Below are 22,560 nucleotides of genomic sequence, written 5' to 3' on the forward strand. Positions count from 1 at the left end.
AGAGGGGCATTTTAAGGTTTGTTTGTAGGAATTCACGAGAACCATATGTATTTCACTAACCAAATGATGCGATTGCGAAGCGTGAGCTGAAGGTTTTTTATAATATTGACCCAAAACAAATATATTTTAAGGACTATTTTTTAGGAAATCCATTAAGAATATACATAATCTCACTATAGTTATATAATGCAGTTGTCAATCGAACTTTTCTAGTTCTTGGAAGAAAAAAATTGAATAAACCTAATTTCATGTACAATACAAAAGAATAAGTGGAGATGTGACATATCATGAGCCAACCAAATGAATATTCGTGACGACTGTTTTCACACACACAAAAAAAATTTGTTATCCGATTTTGAAGAAATTTTCGGCATTTTTGCTCAGTGGATTCTACTCTATTTATTAAGCTATACATACTTTCAGCCCGGACCATCCCTTTAAGTAGTCATGAAAAAAAAGCATATGTCACTACATAAAACAATAATAACTCGAAGTGCGAGGATATATATTTAGTGTATATTGACTTGAAAACGGGAGGATTTAGTACAACAGGATTATGACAGATAATGTGATCACCGGGAACAATGAAGACATAGGCCCTGAGCAAATTACGTTTCACAAAGTTATTCATTTTTTTGTGTTTTTATGTAACATAATTATGTCATAATGAACAATAATCTGTTCTTTCCCACTACGTTTCTCTTCCTTTCTCCCCGTCTTTATCTCCTTCCCAACGTTTTTTTTTTTTTTTTGGGGGGGGGGGGGCAGCCGATAGGGGGTGGATGGCACGTGCCCCCATGCCCCCCCCCCCGTAGTTAGACCACTGGATGGGTGGTTGAGGGGGAAGGGACGGGAGAGGAAGAACACCGTGGAAAAAAGTGTATCCATCTATCGGGGGGGGGGGGTAGAGCAAAACAGAAAAAATATAAAAAGAGAGAGAAAGGTGAGATTGTCACCGTTATGAAATTACCCACTAAATATGCAAAGCCCAAAGAGTGGTTTTGGATTAGAATTTCGCTGTGGATGGGGGGGTCTGCTGGGCCTAATCTCTCCGTTGGTCAATAATGGAAATTACTTATTTTAAGTTATATCTTGGGCACCATTGGGTTATTGTAATGACCACGCAGCTAGTAATTGGTATCTATTTCATTTACACCCTTCCCGTTGGCATTACCTCATCCCCCCCCCCCCCTTGAAGGAAGAAAAATGGAATTTGTCTACCAAAAAAAAACCCGGCTGGCATTTCGAGCGAGACGATCGAACGAAAGTTTGTTGACCTCATCTTTCTTCCGGTTTCGCCATCTCTCATTCAACATGGCAGACATGGACTACGAAAGAGTTTTGTGTGTGAAACCCGAGGTTCATGTCTTCAGAATACCGCCTCGGACATCGAATAGAGGATACAGGTAAGAGTGTAGAGGATTAGTACACGTAAATGGGGTAGGTATTGATGTTTTCTAAACATTATTTTCTTGTTTTTCAGGCATACTCTGCAGGCGGCTGATTTTGAAGGGGGCGTGGGGAGCGAGAGGCCGAGAACGCCGGCGGGGACCGGGTTGGTGTGGCCGAAGATGGGCCTCACGTTTTCGCCTAGGCTTCGATGCCAAGGCCAAGACAGAATTTAACGTCTTTTCTCATGATATTCCTAGAGTTTAATGGCAAAAGAAGCTGCTGAAAACTGCTTATCTAAAAAAAGAGCCAATAGTGTAAATTAGAGAGTCAAAAGGGTGAAAGGGGTAGAATACCTGAACAAGAACCAGACTTCAGACAGGATAGTTTTACCATCGAGCTATTATTAACAGAAGGAGATCTGACTCTCTCAAACGCTTTGCCCCATGCGCGGCACCGCTAATCCCCTCTCAGCAGGGTCCCTCACGGCGCATTACAGAGGCCGCTCGTAAATCAGATAAGGAAAGTTGATCGACGCGATCAACGGCTCGGGTTTGCGCTTGCGCAGTAGTGTTTTCACCCATAATGCATTTCACATCGGCTTCACGAATTTTATGCAAACATGGCGGCTCACGATTTCGAACGTCGTGATTTCGAAGACGAAAATCTGGTTTTGGAACCAGCTGAATGCAGGCCTGACCAGATTTCACAAAAAGAAATACGGGACAATCGACAAAGTACGCTGCATGAGCGGATCGACCGAGCCAGGTCTTAAAAAAAAAGATCAACAAAGGAGGCTACACGGTGTTCGACTTGGGGAAAAAAATTACAGAATTGGAAGGTGGGGGGGTGAACGAAAGAATGAAGGAGGGAATGGAAAGGCAAAAGAAAAGAGTTGAATTGAGAACGGATAGAAAGAAAAAAATGAAGGGGAAAATGAAGAAAAAAAAGGAATGTTAGAATAAAATGATGAAAGATAGAATAAAAGAAAAAACGTTTCCGTCATTATTTGAAATGAATTAAGAAGGAAAGAAAAAGAAAAGTAGGAAGGGAAGATGTGTGAAAGAAAACATAAGGGAGAGAAAGAAAAGAAGCAAGAAAAAAGGATGAGGAAAGAAAGAACGAATAAAAGAAAAATGCTTCCTTTATTCTTTGAAAGAAAGAAGAAAAACAGGAAGGGAGGGAGGGAAATAAAGAAAAAAGGACACAAATTAGAAGGAAAAAATATAATAAAGAATGAAAGAAAGGATGAAAGAGAGGGAGGAAAAAATGAAGGAGAGAATTTAAAAAAGAAAATAATGGAAGGATCGAGAAAGAATGAAAAGAAAAGGGAGAAGGAAGCAAAGAAAAGTGGAAAGAAAAAATGAAGGAAAAAAGGAAATTTAAAATAGGACGGAGAGTAAGACAAACAAGGAAAGAAAGAAAAATGAACAGAGAGAGAAGATCAGGAAAGAAAGATAGGATGGAATAAAAAAAGGGGCAAAGAGGAAGGATAGAATGATGCCAGAAAAAGGATATGAAAGAAAAAAGTACAATCTTAAACAAAAAATCTCATAATCTAACAAAAATCATGATATTCGGTGTTTCTAAATATATCTAGAACAGAAATAGAATGTTTTAGAAATGAGGGGGGGTCAGGTGTCCGGACACTTTATATTTTGGAAGCCTTTTTTTTCTTTAGATTAAACTAAAAATATGAATTCAATAGTTGTAATCATCTTTTATTTTGTTCTCTATAATATTTTTAAATCATTATTTTTTGTCCTAAAAATTGTAAAACTTCGCTTGTAATTTTTTCCAAATGACTTTGGAACTTAAAATGAATCGTCCTGACATAGAACTGGGTATACTTCTTTGTGGTCCCAAACATGTTGTTTTTAAGTTCTTTATTATGTAGAATAACAATTTTTATACTTTGTTCTCCTTTTTACTGGTTTGTAAATTAAATCTGTTCGCTCCGCGGCCCCTGCTATTTTCCAAAAACGATACAGAGACAAGAGCTGAGCGAGCACGGCTCCCGTCATTCATTACACTCACTTTCAACTTACACAAATAGGAGTGCGTACTCCACGATGCGACAATCGCCAGAGAAATGCCCCGCAGATTCGTCGTTATATTATCAATTCCATTGTAACCTCACTAATGATCTTTGCATCAAAATTAAGCTCAAAGTATGCTTTTTCTCCGTATTATAATTTCTAAAACAGGTACGGGTAGGAAAAGATTTAACTACGGAAGAAAGACAGACATACTTAAAATGACCAATCTCCAACTTCCTCCGTTTGTAATTTTGTTGAGTCAATTCAGATTGCAACGTATTTGGTATGTATGCAAAGGGGATCATCTCAGAAGTTCAACCATACATAAAAGACGTACATCAGGAATCCGTACGAAGAGATATGGATGTTAGAAGAACAGCAAGTCGTGTTTCAATTTTGAAAAAAAAACTGAGCTCGGGGGAAGTTATGTGGGAGAACGTTGTTTACGGCGGTGCCTCGCAGGGTCCTTCAAAAAATCTCTGACCTCAGATTTTACGAGGGGGCTTATCGCGTTATGTAAGCGTGCTCTAACTTTCGCCTGGCGGCTCGCCGATTGATGTTCGATATCGTTCCTTCGCCCGAAGGAAGCAATTAACAAAGGATTAACAGAGGAATTGGAAGATGGTTCTTCTCTGTTAGCTCCATGGTTTTACTTTTAGAGTCACACAATAACATTAAAAACCTTTATTCTACAGATAACTCATAACCAAGACCATAGCTTTAACAGCTTTCCCAAAAGTCGCACTCCTCTCCCTTACATGTATCAAGCAGTCCTCAGTAATATATATGAAAGCTTCTAGTGCAAACAATACTGTGTATGCCTGTAAACCCTTACAAGGGGCCTAAGCTTTCGATCCTAGCAGAATCTTTGGTCCGTTCGGAGGCAGAATCTTCTGCCTCCGAAGAAGATTCTGCTAGGACGAAAGCTTAGGCCCCTTTTGACTCTCTAATTCCTAGAGTTTAACAGTTTCTGAGTTTCTTAGAGTATCATCCATCCCCAGACAGCAGTAGACCAAAAGCTTCGGTCTCTGTAATTGTAAACGTTGTAAATTGGTTGTTCGCACCTAGGCTAGTGAGTAGCCTGGTCCTGGACTGCGTCTGGGGAGTAAACTGTAAAGTCATCTACCTACGAAGGGTTACTCCCCTAACGCCTGTATTTAATATTGGGTCTCCCAGATCAGGATAAATCCTTTATCTGGATTGGTGCTTGTCCCATCTTGTCCGGATGAGAGAAGTCAGACTGTAATTCTTACACAATCAGCAAGCGCTTGGCACTCGCATAGATGACTGTGGTAAGATGTATACTCTTAATGGATTCCTAAAATACAGTCCTTAAAATGTCCGTTTGGCGTTTGGGGTCAATATATACAAAAATTTCAGCTCACGCTTCGTGCTCGCATTGTTTGTTTTATAGCAAGACAGGTACATGCATGTACTTATACTAAACTTATACGATCATGCTCTCTCTCCACTGAGAGGGAGTTACCTGTGTTACCTCAGAAATTATCTCAGCAAGCACGTGGTACAATTAATCCTATCTCCTTGCTGAAATCAATTAGATCGAGTCAAGTTACCAAATGCTATCCCGACTGCTAAACCGCACCTACTCACTGCTACTTACTTTGCTAAACGTGTGTACATGCCCCAAGTTCCAAGCACCAAATTCCCTGCTCAAACAGTCCAGGAGATTTGCGTGATTTTCCCTTCACCGTTCTGGCCCCACTCATTCACATTCAGATTCGCCCCTTTTGTTTACCACTCACATCAACACGTGTTCGTCGAAGGTTCAAAGTTTGTTGACCTCGAATTTTGACGTCTCGTAAATAACTTTTCTTATGTCCATTGTTTTGAACCCCCCCCCTTTAGCTATACCATTCAGGCCACATTTTCTCCCTCTTGTGAATCTCTGCATGTTGTCTAAAACCTTCCCCATTGACTTCTTATCCCCGGCCGCCTCTATCTCACTCTTTTTTTCTTGATTTTGTTTTTCTTTATCTCCCCAGCCCCTTAATTCCTCACTTTCTCTTTTCCATCGGCCCAACTCTCCCCATCACCACCCCTCTCTTACCACAAACAGTCAACATCCTTCTCTTCTCCGAGTCTCGATCTTCCCTCTTTTTTCTATTTCACTCTTCTCTCGCCCCCCCCCCCCCCCCCCCCCGTCCTGGTCATCAATTCTCTTTCATTTAAATGTCAATTCTATCTTTCACACATATCAAAATTGAGTTGATCATCATCTTATCACGCCACCAGTCCATCATGAATTAAAATTACAATCAATCCAATAGTTTATTTTATCTTATTCATGACCGCACACGCACAAAAAGGATACATCGCCCATCACAAATCACACGAACATTCCCAGCCATTTTCTTCCTTCCATTCACGATCACTTCACAGATCATTTTCAACATAAACCATGAGGGATGGCGTAACATTTTTTTTTCTTGTTATCAACATTTTCTGTCTTTTTTTTAATTTTCATTTTTTATTTATTTTTTTTCTTCATATAGTTATTAATTTTTTATTTTTTTTTGGGCGGGGGGTCAGACGACTTTTGTAGCAGGCTCATAATATAAAAGTAAACTTGTCATAATTGAAACAAGTTAATGCAGCCCGAGAAAAATTTAAATAAAGAAAAAAAAAGTGTTAAAGTGATTGGTTAACATTGGTTTGACTTTTAAAAAATCTGAGCTAGAAGGTCACACTTGTCACCTGTGTCTGTGATATGTTACAAAAATGAAGCCCAGAAAAAAATTGCGTTTGAAAATGATTATTTAGTGCTTCAAAATTGAAATATAAAGTGACCGGAAACACCATCTTAATTTCATCCCATAGACTTATGTGTACTATTTAGGTGTCTATAAGACGCCTATTTACAAAATCGGGGTTTGCCTTGTAGTTTTAGCTTTTCATTCTCAATAATGGTTGTTTTCAGGGTTTATTAGTTCTAATACATGCACTTGTACACATGTTTCATCTTGGTTTGAGAATATTTTAAATCGGCTGCTCACAAAGTTAAACAATAACTTTAAGTGGTTTGTCTGTCAATGCCCAGCACCCCCCCCCAAAAAAAAAATCAGTGGAACTAGAAATCCCATTGAAACAAGTTAATAGCAGTCCGAGAAAAAAAAATTGCATAAAGAAAAAAACAAGTGTTAATTCCTGTGGTTTGTCAATGCTCCAGGGTTGATACTTTGTTGAAGCCGCATTACACCACGTGGTCAAAAGCTGGCTAGGCTACATGTAGGGAGTGTTTCAAGAAGAGTTTTTTCCGTGATTTTGTTTGTAGAGGGATGTTACAAGCTATGACAAACCCTAGCATGTGATTGGCGGAAAGCAAATCTGTTGTTGAAACCACTGAAAAACTCTTCACGAAATGCTCCCCATCTCGATTGGCTTCGTTTGTTTTACTGTAGCTGTGTACACAAGGGCATGGAGCTGACATACACTAGCGGTGGGGCCGAGGCCTTTGCAGCGGCGAGCATAGCTCAGACATAGTTCAGGGGCGATTTTTTCATCTTTAGGTTAGATTATTGGACTCTGATTTCATTACATACGTTGAGAGAGCCAAACAACTTATTGTTTTGGCTTAATTTTACTGTAAAAATACCCATAGACAACAATACAGAAGAAAATACCGGTATGATATTTTCAACTTTTGGTATGACGGTATTTCGGTATTGAAATTTTAACGGTGGTATCCATACCGGTATAACGTTCATACCGAACGGTATTACTAATACTGGTATACCGAAAAAGCTTAATACACATGTTTAAATTTTTTTTTTTTCATCTGCAAGAGCAGTGCATATTTTAGCTTGCATGCAGCTTGAGCACCACGATGAGCGAGTGTGCCACACATTTTATCATGAAAAAAAATCTTTCATTCCCAGAGGTTGGCAGGTCTGAAAAATTCTATATCAGCATTCTATACCTGACAAGGTGTGAACATGGTAATGTATTAATTTTATTTTACTTTTTTTCTTGTTGCAATTTAGAGCTGCAGATTGGAAGTTAGAGTCACCGGACTGGACTGGAAGGTTGAAGATTGTCACAAAAGACAAGAAACTCTCAATCAAACTTGAAGATAAAGCAGGTAAACCCTACAAGTCATTATTGGAGGCTTTTCAATGAAATTATTTGTCAAGTTATGAATAACTTCACAAACAACCTTGGAATACGTCACAAGAAAATCTCAAATTTGACGATAAATTTTAGGTAAACCTTGCAAGTCATTACTGGGGGCTTTTATATAAAACAGTTATATGCATTGAAAGGATGCTTCTGCTTTTTAAAGTATGTGCATAGCAGTAATAATAAAAACCTGATTTTAGCCTGAAAGCAGGAACTTAGCCTTTCTTTTTATTGATCTAGGGGAGTTGTTTGCTCAAGCTCCAATAGATACCTATCCTGGTCCTGAAGTAGAAACTGTTCTGGATTCCAGCCGATATTTTGTGATCAGGATACAAGATGATTCAGGTGAGCAGGTGATTTCACTTTTAGTGTTGACCCTTTTGTTGTTAGAATTGAGTAATTTCAGGTTTGGTGTTGACCTGAAAGTGTTAGTGCTGGTTCATTTGAGGTGAAGTGTTGATCTTTTAGTGTTTAATTGCGGAGGATTTCAGGTTTGGTGTTGGCCTTAAAGTAATAGTATTGGGTGGTTTGAGCCTGAGGTGTGGTGTTGATCTTTTAGTGTTTAATAATATCGGGTGATTTCATGTTTGGGGTTGACCTTAAAGTGTTAGTGTTGGTTCATTTGAGGTGAAGTGTTGATCTTTTGGTGTTTAATAGTATTGGGTGATTTCAGGTCTGGTGTTGGCCTTAAAGTGTTAGTGCTGGTTCATTTGAGGTGAAGTGTTGATCTTTTAGTGTTTAATTGTGGGTGATTTCAGGTTTGGTGTTGGCCTTAAAGTGTTAGTATTGGGTGATTTGAGGTGTGGTGTTGATCTTTTAGTGTTTAATAATTTCGGGTGATTTCAGGTTTGGGGTTGACCTTAAAGTGTTAGTGTTGGTTCATTTGAGGTGAAGTGTTGATCTTTTAGTGTTTAATTGTGGGTGATTTCAGGTTTGGTGTTGGCCTTAAAGTGTTAGTATTGGGTGATTTGAGGTGTGGTGTTGATCTTTTAGTGTTTAATAATTTCGGGTGATTTCAGGTTTGGGGTTGACCTTAAAGTGTTAGTGTTGGTTCATTTGAGGTGTAGTGTTGATCTTTTAGTGTTTAATAGTATTGGGTGATTTCAGGTTTGGTGTTGGCCTTAAAGTGTTAGTATTGGGTGATTTGAGGTGTGGTGTTGATCTTTTAGTGTTTAATAGTATTGGGAGATTTTAGGTTTCGTGTTGACCTTCCAGTGTTAGTATTGGATGATTTATAGTTCAATGATGGCCAAATGGTGATAGAATTGGCTGATTTCAAGTTCAGTGTTGTCCTAATGGTTCTAGTATTCGATGGTTTCAGGTTCAGTGTTAACATTATAGTGTTAGTATTGAGTGATTTTAGGTTTGGTGTTGACCAGTTTGGTGTTAGTATTGGATTATTTCAAGTTCAGTCTGGACTTTATATTGTTTGTATTGGGGTTAATTATGGGGAGATCGATAACGTGATTTGGATTGTTTTTTGTAAATTCCCATTTGATTTTGGAACCGGGTTTAATCCAAATTTGGGTTTCAACACCAACACCAAAACTTCATTTTAATCATCTTTCAAATTATAAATACATGCTTTTACAACACCTCTGTACAGGTGCGGTCCCAGCCAGATTAGATATAATAGCATTTCAATCTGATTCCTTGCAGGTAGAAAAGCTTTCATTGGAATTGGTTTCCAAGACAGAGGAGATTCCTTTGACTTCAATGTTACTCTTCAAGATCATTTTAAGTAAGTTTCTTTTTTATAGGAAATGATAATGATGATAATGATAATAACAAGGCTGTAAGGGGCTTCGTAGCCAGTGCATGCTTATCCACATATGGCAATTCATTTTATCATTTTATCCTGATTTTTATCAAGAATTATAACAATAATAATATGTTCATTTAAAACCAGTTACAATTTGCATATACTCTACTGTACTTAAAACTCAATTTAATATCATTGCGGCGGCTGTAGCTGAGCATTTCATAAAATGACTTGTTTATATGTTAATTCTGACAAAGTCTGTTTAATCCAATAATTACCAGCCAAACGAAAGTTATGCAGATTTAACAGATTTGGCCTCTGACTGACTTTACACCTAGTTTCTTTGTATTTTGATTTTCAGAGGAGTGAAACAGGAGCAGCAATTACAGATGGAAATGGCAGATGCATCCAAGAATCCAGCACCAAAATTAGATCTTGGGTTCAAGGAAGGTCAAACGATCAGAATAAACCTTGGGGTAAGACAAAAGATTTGTCAAACGATCAGAATAATTCTGGGGATAGACAAAAGATTTGTCAAACAATCAGAATAAACCTTGGGGTTGCTATTATTACCCCGGTTTTGGCTCGACCTACTATCACCGGCGCTCAGTGCATATAAGGGTTTAATCCTGCCATTCACCACACCTGGGTCGAGGGCAACACAATGTGGATAAATTTCTTGCTGAAGGAAAACACACCATTGCTAGGATTCAAACACACGACCCTCTGTTTTGTTTGAAAGGCGAGAGTCAGAACCAAAAGACCATGACGCACCCACTAATTGTGAATTGAAAATAAGTAACCTATAAGGGACAGTGAAATTAAGATAAACCCATTGACTTGTAAATTCTGAGATTCCCGTATAGACTTTTCACATGGTCATCTTGTTCCAGGTGGCTGCGGGTTGAACTTTGATTCAAACATAGCGAAGTATAGAAACACTCATCATACATTCCAGCCTGTATTCTCAAAATTGGTTTCAATTGTATCATGATACAAAACCATGACTTATACAGAAGCGTGCATAATGCTTTTAGCATGATTAGTTTGTTTGTAAAGACTAGATAGAGATATTCATTTTTCTTTATGAGTTCTGTCAGTATTGATTTGAAATGAATTTGGAAATGTTAGTTTTTGTCTCACCTGCATAGCAGAGTGAGACTATAGGCGCCGCTTTTCCGACGGCGGTGGCGGCGTCAACATCAAATCTTAACCTGAGGTTAAGTTTTTAAAATGACATCATAACTTAGAAAATATATGGACCTAGTTCATGAAACTTGGCCCTAAGGTTAATCAAGTATTACTGAACATCCTATTAGAGTTTCATGTCACATGACCAAGGTCAAAGGTCATTTAAGGTCAATGAACTTAGACCATGTTGGGGGAATCAACATCAAAATCTTAACCTGAGGTTAAGTTTTTGAAATGTCATCATAACTTAGGAGGAAATATATGGACCTAGGTCATTAAACTTGGACATAAGATTGATCAAGTATCACCAAACATCCTGAATGAGTTTCACGTCACATGACCAAGGTCAAAGGTCATTTGGGGTCAATGAACTTTGGCCGATATGGGGTATCTATTGAATTACAATCAAAACTTTAAAAGTTTTTTGATCTGATTCATGAAACTTGGACATAATAATAATCAAGTATCACTCAACAACCTGTGCAAGTTTCAGGTCACATGATCAAGGTCAAAGGTCATTTAGAGTCAATAAACTTTGGCCGAATTGGGGGTATTTGTTGAATTACCATAATAACTTTGAAAGTATGTTGGTCTAGTTCATAAAACTTGGACATAAGAGTAATCAAGTATCACTGAACATCCTGTGCGCATTTTAGGTCACATGACCAAGGTCAAAGGTCAATGAACTTTGGCCATAGTGGGGGTATCTGTTGAATTACCATCATAACTTTGCAAGTTTATTGATCTGACTTTTGAAACTTGGATAAAGAGTAATCAAGTATCACTGAATATCCTGTGCAAGTTTCAGGTAACATGATCAAGGTCAAAGGTCATGTGAGGTCAATGAATTTTGGCAATATTGGGGGTATTTGTTGTATTACCATCCTGTCTCTGTAATGTGTATTGGTCTAGTTCATAAAACGTGGAAATAAGAGTAACCAAGTATCACTGAACATCTTGTTCGAGTTATAGTACATGTAGTTTTCAAAGTCAGCACTGCTGCTATGTTGAATCGTGTGATGCAGGTGAGACGGCCAGAGGCATTCCACTTGTTCTTCTATAATGATGCTCATATTGGAAATATTTTTATAGAAAAATAGATCTTTCTTGACATCTCCATACATGTATATTTAATTTTTTACTACAATTTTCAGATTACCTCTTAGATTTGCTATCTGTAAAATTCCTTAATGATAAAAATAATCTGGTTATTTAATAGTGCTTTCATGACGTACATTGTACCTCGAACGAATCTTAGCTGTTACATATTTACCCCGGTGAATGGATTTAGTCAGTCGTTCCCTGCACACAATATATGCTCATCCTCCACACCCTAGGGAGCATTCCAGTCAGTCGCAATTGGGGTATACATAGTACTGGACAAGCTACAATTACTTTCACATCCTATAGCGGGTACCCATTTGACACCTGGGTGGAGAGTGTAAAGTGTAGATTAATGTATTACCCAAGGACACTGGGCCACAGTGGAATTCGAACCCATGGCCCTCTGATCACAAGGCAAGAGTAGGATCCACTATACCTCACCAATATCACCTACTTTCAAACTGCCTTGTGAGAAATGATAAAAGTCTGAAAATTGTAAAATTAAGGGCAAAGAGATATGCTCTCAAAAGCATGTAATGTTGAGCCAGTATTACTAATTTAGATATTGATATAAGTCAAATGGATGCAGAGTGGATGAAAATTCTACAGCTCCCTATAGTAACACAGAAGCACAGACTTTGTTACAGTAATACAATGCATCCCAGAAAAAAGGGATTCCTATGTCTTCTTTCTTAAAAGGCAAATAAACAATGATATTTCATTTACATAGTGATATAATTCAATTATTCCTCTCTGTTTTGATACCTGACATGAGACAAACACTTCACGCATTAATGAGCAAGACAAGTTTGACATTTTAATGTCAAAACCAGGGGAGCATTTCATCAATATTTTCATCCGACAAGTTGTCAGATCTGACATCTTTCCATGATTTTGATTGGCTCAGAGGCACTGTTCCTATGGTAACTGTCGGATAAAATGGGACTTGTCGGATAAAACATCTGACAAATCCTTTCATGAAACCCCCCAGGTTGCGCAGAAAAATGGGACAAGATTGGTTCAAGATACGACCATGCTTATCTGACGATTGGCTCATTAGCATTTCTTTTTTATTAAGATTCTCTAGCTGATTCCTGAAATGAGAATGGATTCAGATTCACACGTGAGTGTCTGCACAAATCGTTTCTGATATGCCTCAATATCTATTGTTTGTAATCGGCCATGCGTGAACAATTTGCGTAGCTGTTGATTTCAAATTCGAGAGGAGATTCCATTCTTGCCATGGGTATCAAATTTATAGTAAAAAAACATTTAATAATTGTATCCTCAGAGTTCGGAGGATACTATGGATTTAGCCTAGCCGCGTCCGCCGCCGCAGAGATTTCCTTGTGAGCGCTCTATCAGCTGCATTTCTTCTCCGATCGTCTTCAAATTTGGCGTGAAGGTTGAGTATGGTATAGCCAAGAAGCCTATCGATTTTGGTGTGGGCGGAGGTCACATGGTAAGGTCAAAGGTCATTTTCAGGTCAACGTTAAAGTTTAAATGCAAGACTCTCTTATGACACAAACATAGGTCACTTTTCAACCAAACTTGGATGGTAGATGGACTTGAGGGACCTGCATGTTATGCTGCAGTCAGAGGTAACATGGTATGGTCAAAGGTCATTTTCTGGTCAACGTTAAAGTTTACATGCAAGACTCTCATATGACACCTATCTGTGAAACCGTAAGTCACTTTTCAACCAAACTTGGATGGTAGATGGACTTGGGGGACCTGCATGTTATGCTGCTGTCAGAGGTCACATGGTATGGTCAAAGGTCATTTTCTGGTCAACGTTAAAGTTTACATGCAAGACTCTCATATGACACCTAACTCTGCAACCGTAAGTCACCTTTCAACCAAACTTGATTGGTAGATGGACTTGGGGGACCTGCATGTTATGCTGCTGTCAGAGGTCACATGGTAAGGTCAAAGGTCATTTTCAGGTCAATATAGAAATTAACATGCAAGACTCTTTCTCAGTAACCATAAGTCACTTTTCAACCACACTTGGATGGTAGATGGACTTGGGGGACCTGCATGCTAGGGTCATCGTCGCCATGATAATTGTATTGTGTGAGCTCTATATATCGCAATGACGGATGACGCGGTGGGTTCAGGGATACATGTGCTCGGCTGCGTGACCCGCCGAGCATATCTTGTTGTGAAATCTATCTCTGAAAACGAGTTTCCTTTTGTGTGGGACGTACTTTATAACTGATGATGGTACAAGTGAACAGTAAGAATATCTATTTTTTATTTTGTTTATTTAGAACAAACCTGCCAAGTCAAGACCAAAGCCATCTGCTGGTGTTGGAGGGGGCACCCCTGTCTTACTACCCCCACCCCCTGGGGCAGGGTCAGGGGCAGGAATAAAGGCACCTCCCATGGCTATTCCACCTCCAGCACAACAACAACAAGCAGTACAACCAAACCCATCACAGCAATCTAGTGATTTATTAGGTGAGAAAATTTATCAATTAAAATAGTAGCTAATGCCCTATTTACATGTACATTATGTCTACAATCATTGTTGGATGGCTGTAGGGGGACCGTATGATTTTCGTACAGATTCATGATCATTGAAGGTTCTAAGATTTTGTTTAGTGCTGAGTAATAATAATAATTGGATTTATATAGCGCTTTTTCCAGAAGATACAAAGCGCTGTTAATTGCATAAGACAAGTTAAGGTTTATGGTTATATAAGTGTGTTTTGAGATGTTTTTTGAAGAGGTTAAGAGAAGAGAGGTTTCGAAGAGATGGAGGGATTTTGTTCCAAAGACAGGGGGCAAGAGATTGAAAGGAGTTGAAACCGGCCTGTTTTCTGGACTTTTGAATTACATAGGAAGGAGCAGCAGTTGAACGAAGAGAGTATGTAGATCTTTGTTGCTGAAATAATGAAGAAATGTAAGAAGGTAGTTTTTGACAGAGTAATACAAATTTGTCAAAATCGTAGAATCACAGCCCTCAAATATATCACAGGGGCATCATACGATCAACACAGGATCATTCATCGCAAGGTTAATCGTATGATCAGTGCAGGGACACTACTATCTCTGTATGGGGCTTTGTATTTGGTCCTGTCAAATAAGAAATCTTACGATGGTCATATAGAATATAAAAACAAAAATCATGACCCATAGCCATCACCTACAAAAAAAACGTAGACTAATCCATTGTGTGATGATCGTAGCAGCTGTTGAACAAGCATTACCTTATCTAAATCGACTAATCGCTAAAGTTTAACATGTTTTGTTTAGTCCCAATCTTTCTATAATTTTCAAACACAGATTAAACGTAACTGCAGATTTTGTTGTTATTGCATTCATGTATTGATATATTTGTTTTTACTTTGTCTGTAGGTATGCTTACAAATTGTATATGATGTTTTTGTGTATTACTCTACTACATTTATGTTCATGAAAAGTAAATTTACAAATGAACTCTATTTTATCCTTTATCTTTAGGGGGCTTTGGCAGTTCTTTCAGTGCCCCACCCCCTCCAACAGTTCAACCACAAACCCAGCAAAATACTAGTGCTTCAGAGTGGGGAGACTTCACAAGTGCACAAACGTAAGAAACAAATCTTTTTTTTTTTTTTGTCTTTAGGCATTTACTAAATATGCCTAAACAGACACAATCTTCCTGAGCAAAATGTATTATAGTCTCAAACATTCCTGGTAGATGTGTCCCCTTGGTGTATTTCAAATTTGTACAGGAGCATATGTGACGTACCAATAAGTCACCATGTAGCTGAAGACTTGTTTGAGAGTTTGAAAATAAAACAAAGGTCTCAACAGGAATATAAAGTCCTTTTATTTCTTCATTCATTTTCTTCATTCATTTTCTTCTGTATTTTGACATGAAGCAAATTCCAAGTAAATTCCGTGAAAACTTGGTAGAAACAAATGATAGTAGAGTCATAAGTGCAAGAGCAATAAACCTTCACATCATTTATGACTTTGACCATAATGGTAAATTGATTCTTTGACCTGAATGTAAATCACACTCCAGATTCAATATACATTGACATATTTAGCACTGAAAAGCTTTTCATTAAAATTGTATATAACCAAGCAACTTCAGCAATCAACATTGAATTGCACCTGTGAAATTCATGTACACAATACTAACATATGATTATCTCCTAGACATCATCAATTAGAATGAATACACAATAGCCTTATCAGGTGTTTAGATAAAGCGTACTTTCAAAGAGCTATGCAATTGACAAACATACTTTCTGTATAATCTTTCTTCACATACATTAATGCATTAAGTCTATCATGTCAATCGAACCAAAATAAAATCAACTTTTCTTGCATTATAACATCCATAATTCTTTAGTACATATAAATCAATGTTTTGACCAACCTCTTTGCCTCTAAAAATCTTCTAATAAAGTGCAATCCTATTTAGGATGCTTCAGATTGGTGTAGATTTAACTCCCAAAACAAAATCTCCAGCACTGATTCCATTTTATCACCTCTATCCCGTCAGTTGACCAAGAGATGGTGCTAACAATAGAAACCTCAGGCAAGGCATACACATTACATACATTAAACATGCACTGTGTGCGCTGTCTATGTACAATATATACAAAGGTGTGTGCTCACCCAAGCACATTACATACAAAACTAGGAGATCAAATACAATTAGTCTGATCCTCAGACCCAAGGAGACTCATTCTAAACTGTTGATGGTTTTTCAGAACGAAATAGATAAACAAATTTTGTAGTCAAAACAGCTTTCATAACATGCCTGGTAAAGTTCTCTGTCAATAGCCAAAATAGTAATTTAGTTTCCAAAAGCCAAAATAGTAATTTAGTTTCCAAAAGCCAAAAATAAAAAAAAAGCTTATCTGAAAGAGCAATTCTTCTTCATGCTGTAAAGATTTGAAGTTGTGAAGTTGAAAAAAAGGGAAGATGCAAGAGTTTCTTGGACACTACTTTTTCTGACTGCTTGGAAGTTTTGCTGAGATTACACAGTATGCACATATCATGCTTGAATGACCCCCAAACTTCAAAACTTGTTTTCTCCTTACTCTTTAAGCTCTTGCTGAATTTCCTCTGCTTTCAATCAAGTACAGTACTTGTAATGGTTATTGTTGATCAATTTTTAACTTATTATATATCATTTTAAAGCTTAGGAAATGAATTTTCAAGCTCAATAAAATATTAATTTGGGTCGACTTATTGTTGGTTTTGGAGGTGGCAGGTCACATATGGAAGAGCGTTGTCAAGTGAGAAGTGCAGTATACAAAATATAAGATTGCTTTTGAGGGCAATTGGTAAGTTTGATGGGTTTAAAGACAAAACTAAAATGTAATCTTACATGATATGTCCCTCACATCCCCAACCCTTTACAACTCTTAAGTCATTGAATTAGAAAATATGTCAAGCATCGTGATTGGTGAAAATGTGTTCCATGGCAATAATATGTTGTCATATAGCACTAAACAATGTACCAAATTATGATCTAGCAGACCCAAACTATCATGACAGAGCAGAAACAAATGTACTGTAAAGAGCTTTTGTTTTCTGTGTCGCTGTGTTTATAAAGCAAATAATGCACTTGCCCTATCATGTAAAGGCAGTGAAAGCTTGGTTTATTCAGGTGGTACATAATGGGCACTTAGTTTAAAGCCCATGGACAGTGAAGCACCTATCTAGAGACATTGTGCGCTTTGTATTTCCATTAATACACTCAGTTACATGTATAATTTCTAACAAATTAGTAGTTATTGCTTTATCAAGTAATTGCTGCTTTAAAGTTTTCATTTTTTTTAATTTCCTTTTCTTTTCTCACTAGGTCATCAAACAATGGAGGTTGGGTGCAATTCTGAAATTCAAATTATATTTATAGAAGTCCTAATTATGTATGATAGGTAAGTTCAAATGTATCATGTAGGCAAAACAATTTTTTTTCCTTTTGGAGGGGGAAGGGGGCTACATTTAACAACCTACTGAGAAAACTTGTAAAGTTGGATAAGGATTTACATTACATTGTGGCTGGGGGTTTGAGCATTTCAGGATTTCAGCCTGGGCCCAGGTGTAATTTTCCTCTGGTATGAGTCTATGGAGATTCACAAATATATGTATCATGGAATTATTAATTTTTGACAGTGCTCATTGTAAATGTTATGGAAACTAAACCTTCATTTATTGACATTAACTCTTTGCCCACCATGTACAGAATCACTTGTGCGCCACATTAATTTCCAAGTGCAATCTGAAGAATAATTTTGCATGGACTACAGTGTTTGTATGCAAATTCAGCTCACAATAGCTTTTGATTGGTTCATTGTAAAGAAAAGCTTTGTGTGTATGCAGGACAATGCAATGCACACATCACTATTGTGCATGAGCAAAAGACTTTATGCTCTGTGTGTGTGTGTTGTAAATAGATTGTGACTTTGTAGTTCACTGGTTGTTACTCTAGTCGAACAAGGTGGGAAAAAAGTTAAATGAAGTTGATCAAGATAATTCAGATTAAAGCTAAAGTTACGATTCAATTCCCTTGTTCAAGCAATGTTTTTTCATTTTTAAATTGAAATAACTTTTTTTTGACAGAAGAGAGAACAAAATATTAAGAACAAAATACATTGTTTTCTTCTAATCATCCCTGTGCTTCTATTGCAGGGAGACAACCTCTTCTCCAGGAGAGTATACTCTCCATCAGGAAGTTAACTGCCCAACCTCTGCCCTATGAGAAACCCCCTGCCATGCTATCCATCCACCATGTGTGAAAACCTAGACCATGTTTCCACTGGATGCCTCCAAACTGTGATCTTTATAGGACATGACCAAAGACTGTTCATATAAATGTGGTGTCAGGACCCTTTCACATGTTGTTGTGGATCGTGGCAAGTCATGTGTGGATTTACTGTCAGTACTCATCAGGAACCTTAGAACCGATGTGAATGGATACAGCTGCATCATCTACATGTTTCTACTTATTTCAGTGTAAATTGTTATAGCACCTAGTGTTTTTTTTTCTAATTTATCTTTTGTAATCTGTGAGTATTGACAATTTATTTGGTATAGTGTGAACAGGATAAAGCATAAATGCATGATTAGTGACATCAGAAATATCATTTTTTTTTAGGAAAAAATTATTAAAAAGGTAAATGAACATGATTATATTGTCATTTCAGTGTGAAATAAATAAATCTAATAAGGTTTATATGAAATCCTGTATTCCATCCCTTTCCCAAATTGTCTCTGCCTGATCTACTTTACTGGCCTTTTGTATATAGATTGTCCATCTGCCTTTAATCCAACTCCACTGGCACTTCACATGATACTTGCTCCAACTATGGAGCAATTACTTACTTTTTTCTGATCTACCAGAATCAGAAGACACATATGTTTCATTTATACTCTTTGTGTTCATTTACTTGCCTTGGGTTCTGTTTGATTTTTGTTAAACCACAATCATATTTTGTCTTTAGCTTGAAATTATATGTTTGTGACTGAGGTACAAGTACATGTATTCTGTCATTTGTTGCCTTCAATATGTTTGAGCCAAGGAAGAACAATTTTCATTATCATTTTGCTGCTAATTGAATTTGTTTTTCATGTAAGCAATACTTGCCATGTATCTATATCATGGTAGTGGGGGAGAAGTGATATTTTGGTGCAAGATGGTAAGTAGTTTTGTATACAATGAGTAGAATCATGGAGCTATTACAGAGATAGAATCTTGAAGGTTGTGTGAGAGTTGACCAGACTGAAGCCAGTTTAGTGATTGGAGAATAAGGGAATTTTGCATTTATTTTCCCTACTCAAGGTTACCATTCATATGCTCTTGGAGGAAAGTTATAGAAAACTATTATGCATGGAACAAGTTGACCGAGCTTCCGGGCTTACAACTCTACTTTTTTCAATTTCATTTATGATTGTTGTATAAGTCATGCTCATATTTTCTTTCTATTGATTTGTATTATAAACCTTTTAGCCTCAGTTTTATCAAATTTATAAAATTCCAAATCATTCCTATTTGAATAAGTAACATGATCATCTGCATAGTTTAGATCAGTCCCTCATCTGCTTTATTATCAAATGTAAAGTTTGTTAGTGAACTTCAAAGTGTATTATTCCACACTTTTTATTTTTCATTGTCCCTACATGTAATTTCAAAAGTCATTATTGTTGGTCACTCTTAGCTGTCTTATTCACTGTCATTGGTGAATTTACTTTGTTGCACTCTGCCCTTGCCCTGTTACTGTCATAATTATTTTTTTGAAGGTAGGAAAATAAAAATTTAATTTGTTGAACTGTGAGAGCAAAAATACTTGAAATACAAGGAGATGATGTACAGTTGTGCTCAAAAGTTTAGTGAACCCTATCCCAAAATGCACTCCTTCATGCTGAGTGTTGAATGGAAACGATTGTTAGGTGAACCTAAACAAACTTTATTGAATGTAATATTTCATCACCTGACTTCACAATTTAAAACAACTTGAACACTTTAAATATATTCATTTTCTGATGGGATTCACCAACTTTTGAGCAACACTATAGAAACATGCCAATATTTTATTTGCACTATACGCCAATTATGTATTAAATCCTGCTGGAAAGTCTGTCTCCATTGGTAGCATTGGTTAAAGAGTTAATAATGTAATGAAATTGTTGGTTGGATGGTGATGTCTAGAAAGAATTATATTTATTGGAAGTATGATCATGTTTTAATTCAAAGAGCTTTCACCTTATCTTTTGTTTTTATCTTATTGAGGGTAAAAAGACTGATGTCTTTCGATTTAAGATGATATGAAGAGATACATTGTATTTTTAAAAACATTTGCTGGCTGTCCTTTAGTTTATCAGAGCTCTTTGTTATCATTATGATTAGTCATTACTTTATTACCAACATTATTTATGGTGTTGAACTGTTTAAAATTTATTACCAACATTATTTATGGTGTTGAACTGTTTAAAATTTATTACCAACATTATTTTAGTTTGTTGAACTGTTTAAAATTTATTACCAACATTATTTATGGTGTTGAACTGTTTAAAAATTGTTCATTTGGTTTACAAAATCTGTGGGCTGTGTGTGGTATAAGAAGGAGAAGTAGTTTGGGGTTTTTTTTGAGGGGGGGGAGGGTGTTTGGAGAGGGTGATGCTAGAAAGCAGCTAGGAGAACAATAGACAAATTACTGGTATGAATAGTAGACATTGTCAAACAATTGAACCTTCTCTGGACCTTATCCTGGTGGATCAATGAAGGATGTGACACTACTCAACCACGACCATAACACCATTCTGAAATCAGGTTTAACTTAGGCCATGGTCTAACTCTGATAAAATTATGGTAAGCCAAAGGTGTCAAAATTATTTAATTAAATTTATTAAGTTGTATGTTTCGTATGTTTACTATTTCCTGATTCATTGATGGTGAAGACAGTCATTTATTTATACTTCCTACACAATTATGAATGATTTGAGAGCCAAATGAGCTGAACTAGTTAGTGATTTATGTAACAATTGGCTATCCATACTTAAACCACAATAAACCTGAGTTTAAGTTAAACCTGACTTCAGAATACGGGCCCCTTAGTCCAAGTTTTAATCTAACAACATTCTCCCAAACTAATACACTGCCATTCCTACATGTAGAAGACGGCTGAATCACAACAAAAGCATTGAAGGACTATTTAATATCAAAAACAATTAATTTTCCTTACAATACCGTGCAAAGATTTTTTTGTATACCAAATGAACAAGTTTAAGGTAATTGCTGCAAATGTGGGGTGAATCTGGCCACATCTGTTCACAGGGACAAATACAGATTTAAAACTTTGGATTAATGATGATGATGTTTATGATGATTAAATCGCAATGGAGGACTTTGGTGCTGGTCTCAAACCATCTTCTCCAATTTTGTCAAATGCAAATTATAATTTTCATGTTGATTAATAATTATTACACTAAATGGTTAGGCCTATAGATTGTTAAGATTGTTTAACCACAATACTCCCGGGGGCCACGCTAAATCTGTGGCACAAAATCTTTTGACTGTGCCACTCACTGACATGTTACAAGTTTTCGTGCAAATTTGTAGACCAAATTTGCATCATCCCGATACACTATTGCAAAATTATTTACTATCATGTAACGTGCATGTAGTCCCAAAATAGCTATTAAAGTGATTTTATGTACAAAGTCAATGCATATTGAGTTTTCTTTCTGTATTTAGTAAATATTATGCTTTTTAGCAGGAGTTTCAGCATTTATTATAAAGTCAAAATAATTGTATAATACATAAACATACATGTGATTGTAGTATTACAATAAAGTACATTGCAATATTAAAAATTAATAGCAGAGGAGTAATAACAAAACTTAGACATGAATATGATGTAAGCAAAGCAATTGAAAAATACAGTGGCAAACTATATAAACAAAATAAATGCTTGAGAAATAGCAGCCAATAGGAATTTCATGAATAAATTCTCATAATTAATGCCTGGAGAATAATCTTATTTTCCAGGAATTAATTATAAATTAGTGAATTTAGTGCAATTGTCCCATGCAGCCATGTAGATTATGTCATTCTCTACTTATGTGCAAATTTTTGTTGCGATAGTGCGATCAATTGCCAGGATCTTAAAGGGAGCCCATAACGACCCCTAGGAATGACAAGAATCAAAACACCTTATCACAATGCATGATTGAAAACATGACTGCACCATTCAAGTATATTTTGAATGTCTTGTTATGGGGCTGAGGCATAGTGATTGATCAGTTGATTTATATTATTGATTGCAATTAATGATCAATACAATCAGTTGTAAACACCAGTCCTACTATTAAGTGCTTTGTAACGGCCCTCTTGTTCATCTATTCTTTTGACCAAATACTATGTTACTTTCTTTTATTTATGTGTAGTTATATTTTAGAAATTACCTCCTTGATTACTCTCCAATATTT

General features: G+C 36.7%; 1 protein-coding gene across 1 annotated transcript; it reads left to right on the plus strand.

Annotated features, from left to right (window-relative positions):
• Nucleotides 1-1,269: 1,269 nt before the first annotated feature.
• On the plus strand, nucleotides 1,270-21,788 carry LOC121427326 (adaptin ear-binding coat-associated protein 1-like). The gene is made up of 9 exons (XM_041623664.1): nucleotides 1,270-1,406; nucleotides 7,430-7,527; nucleotides 7,806-7,910; nucleotides 9,225-9,306; nucleotides 9,689-9,803; nucleotides 13,896-14,085; nucleotides 15,091-15,196; nucleotides 17,435-17,510; nucleotides 18,265-21,788. The coding sequence occupies exons 1-8, from the start codon at nucleotides 1,315-1,317 to the stop codon at nucleotides 17,466-17,468; spliced, it is 822 nt and encodes a 273-aa protein (XP_041479598.1). The 5' UTR covers nucleotides 1,270-1,314; the 3' UTR covers nucleotides 17,469-17,510; nucleotides 18,265-21,788.
• Nucleotides 21,789-22,560: the final 772 nt, after the last annotated feature.

The sequence above is a fragment of the Lytechinus variegatus genome, chromosome 14 (assembly GCF_018143015.1).
Source record: "Lytechinus variegatus isolate NC3 chromosome 14, Lvar_3.0, whole genome shotgun sequence".
NCBI classification, from domain to species: domain Eukaryota; kingdom Metazoa; phylum Echinodermata; class Echinoidea; order Temnopleuroida; family Toxopneustidae; genus Lytechinus; species Lytechinus variegatus.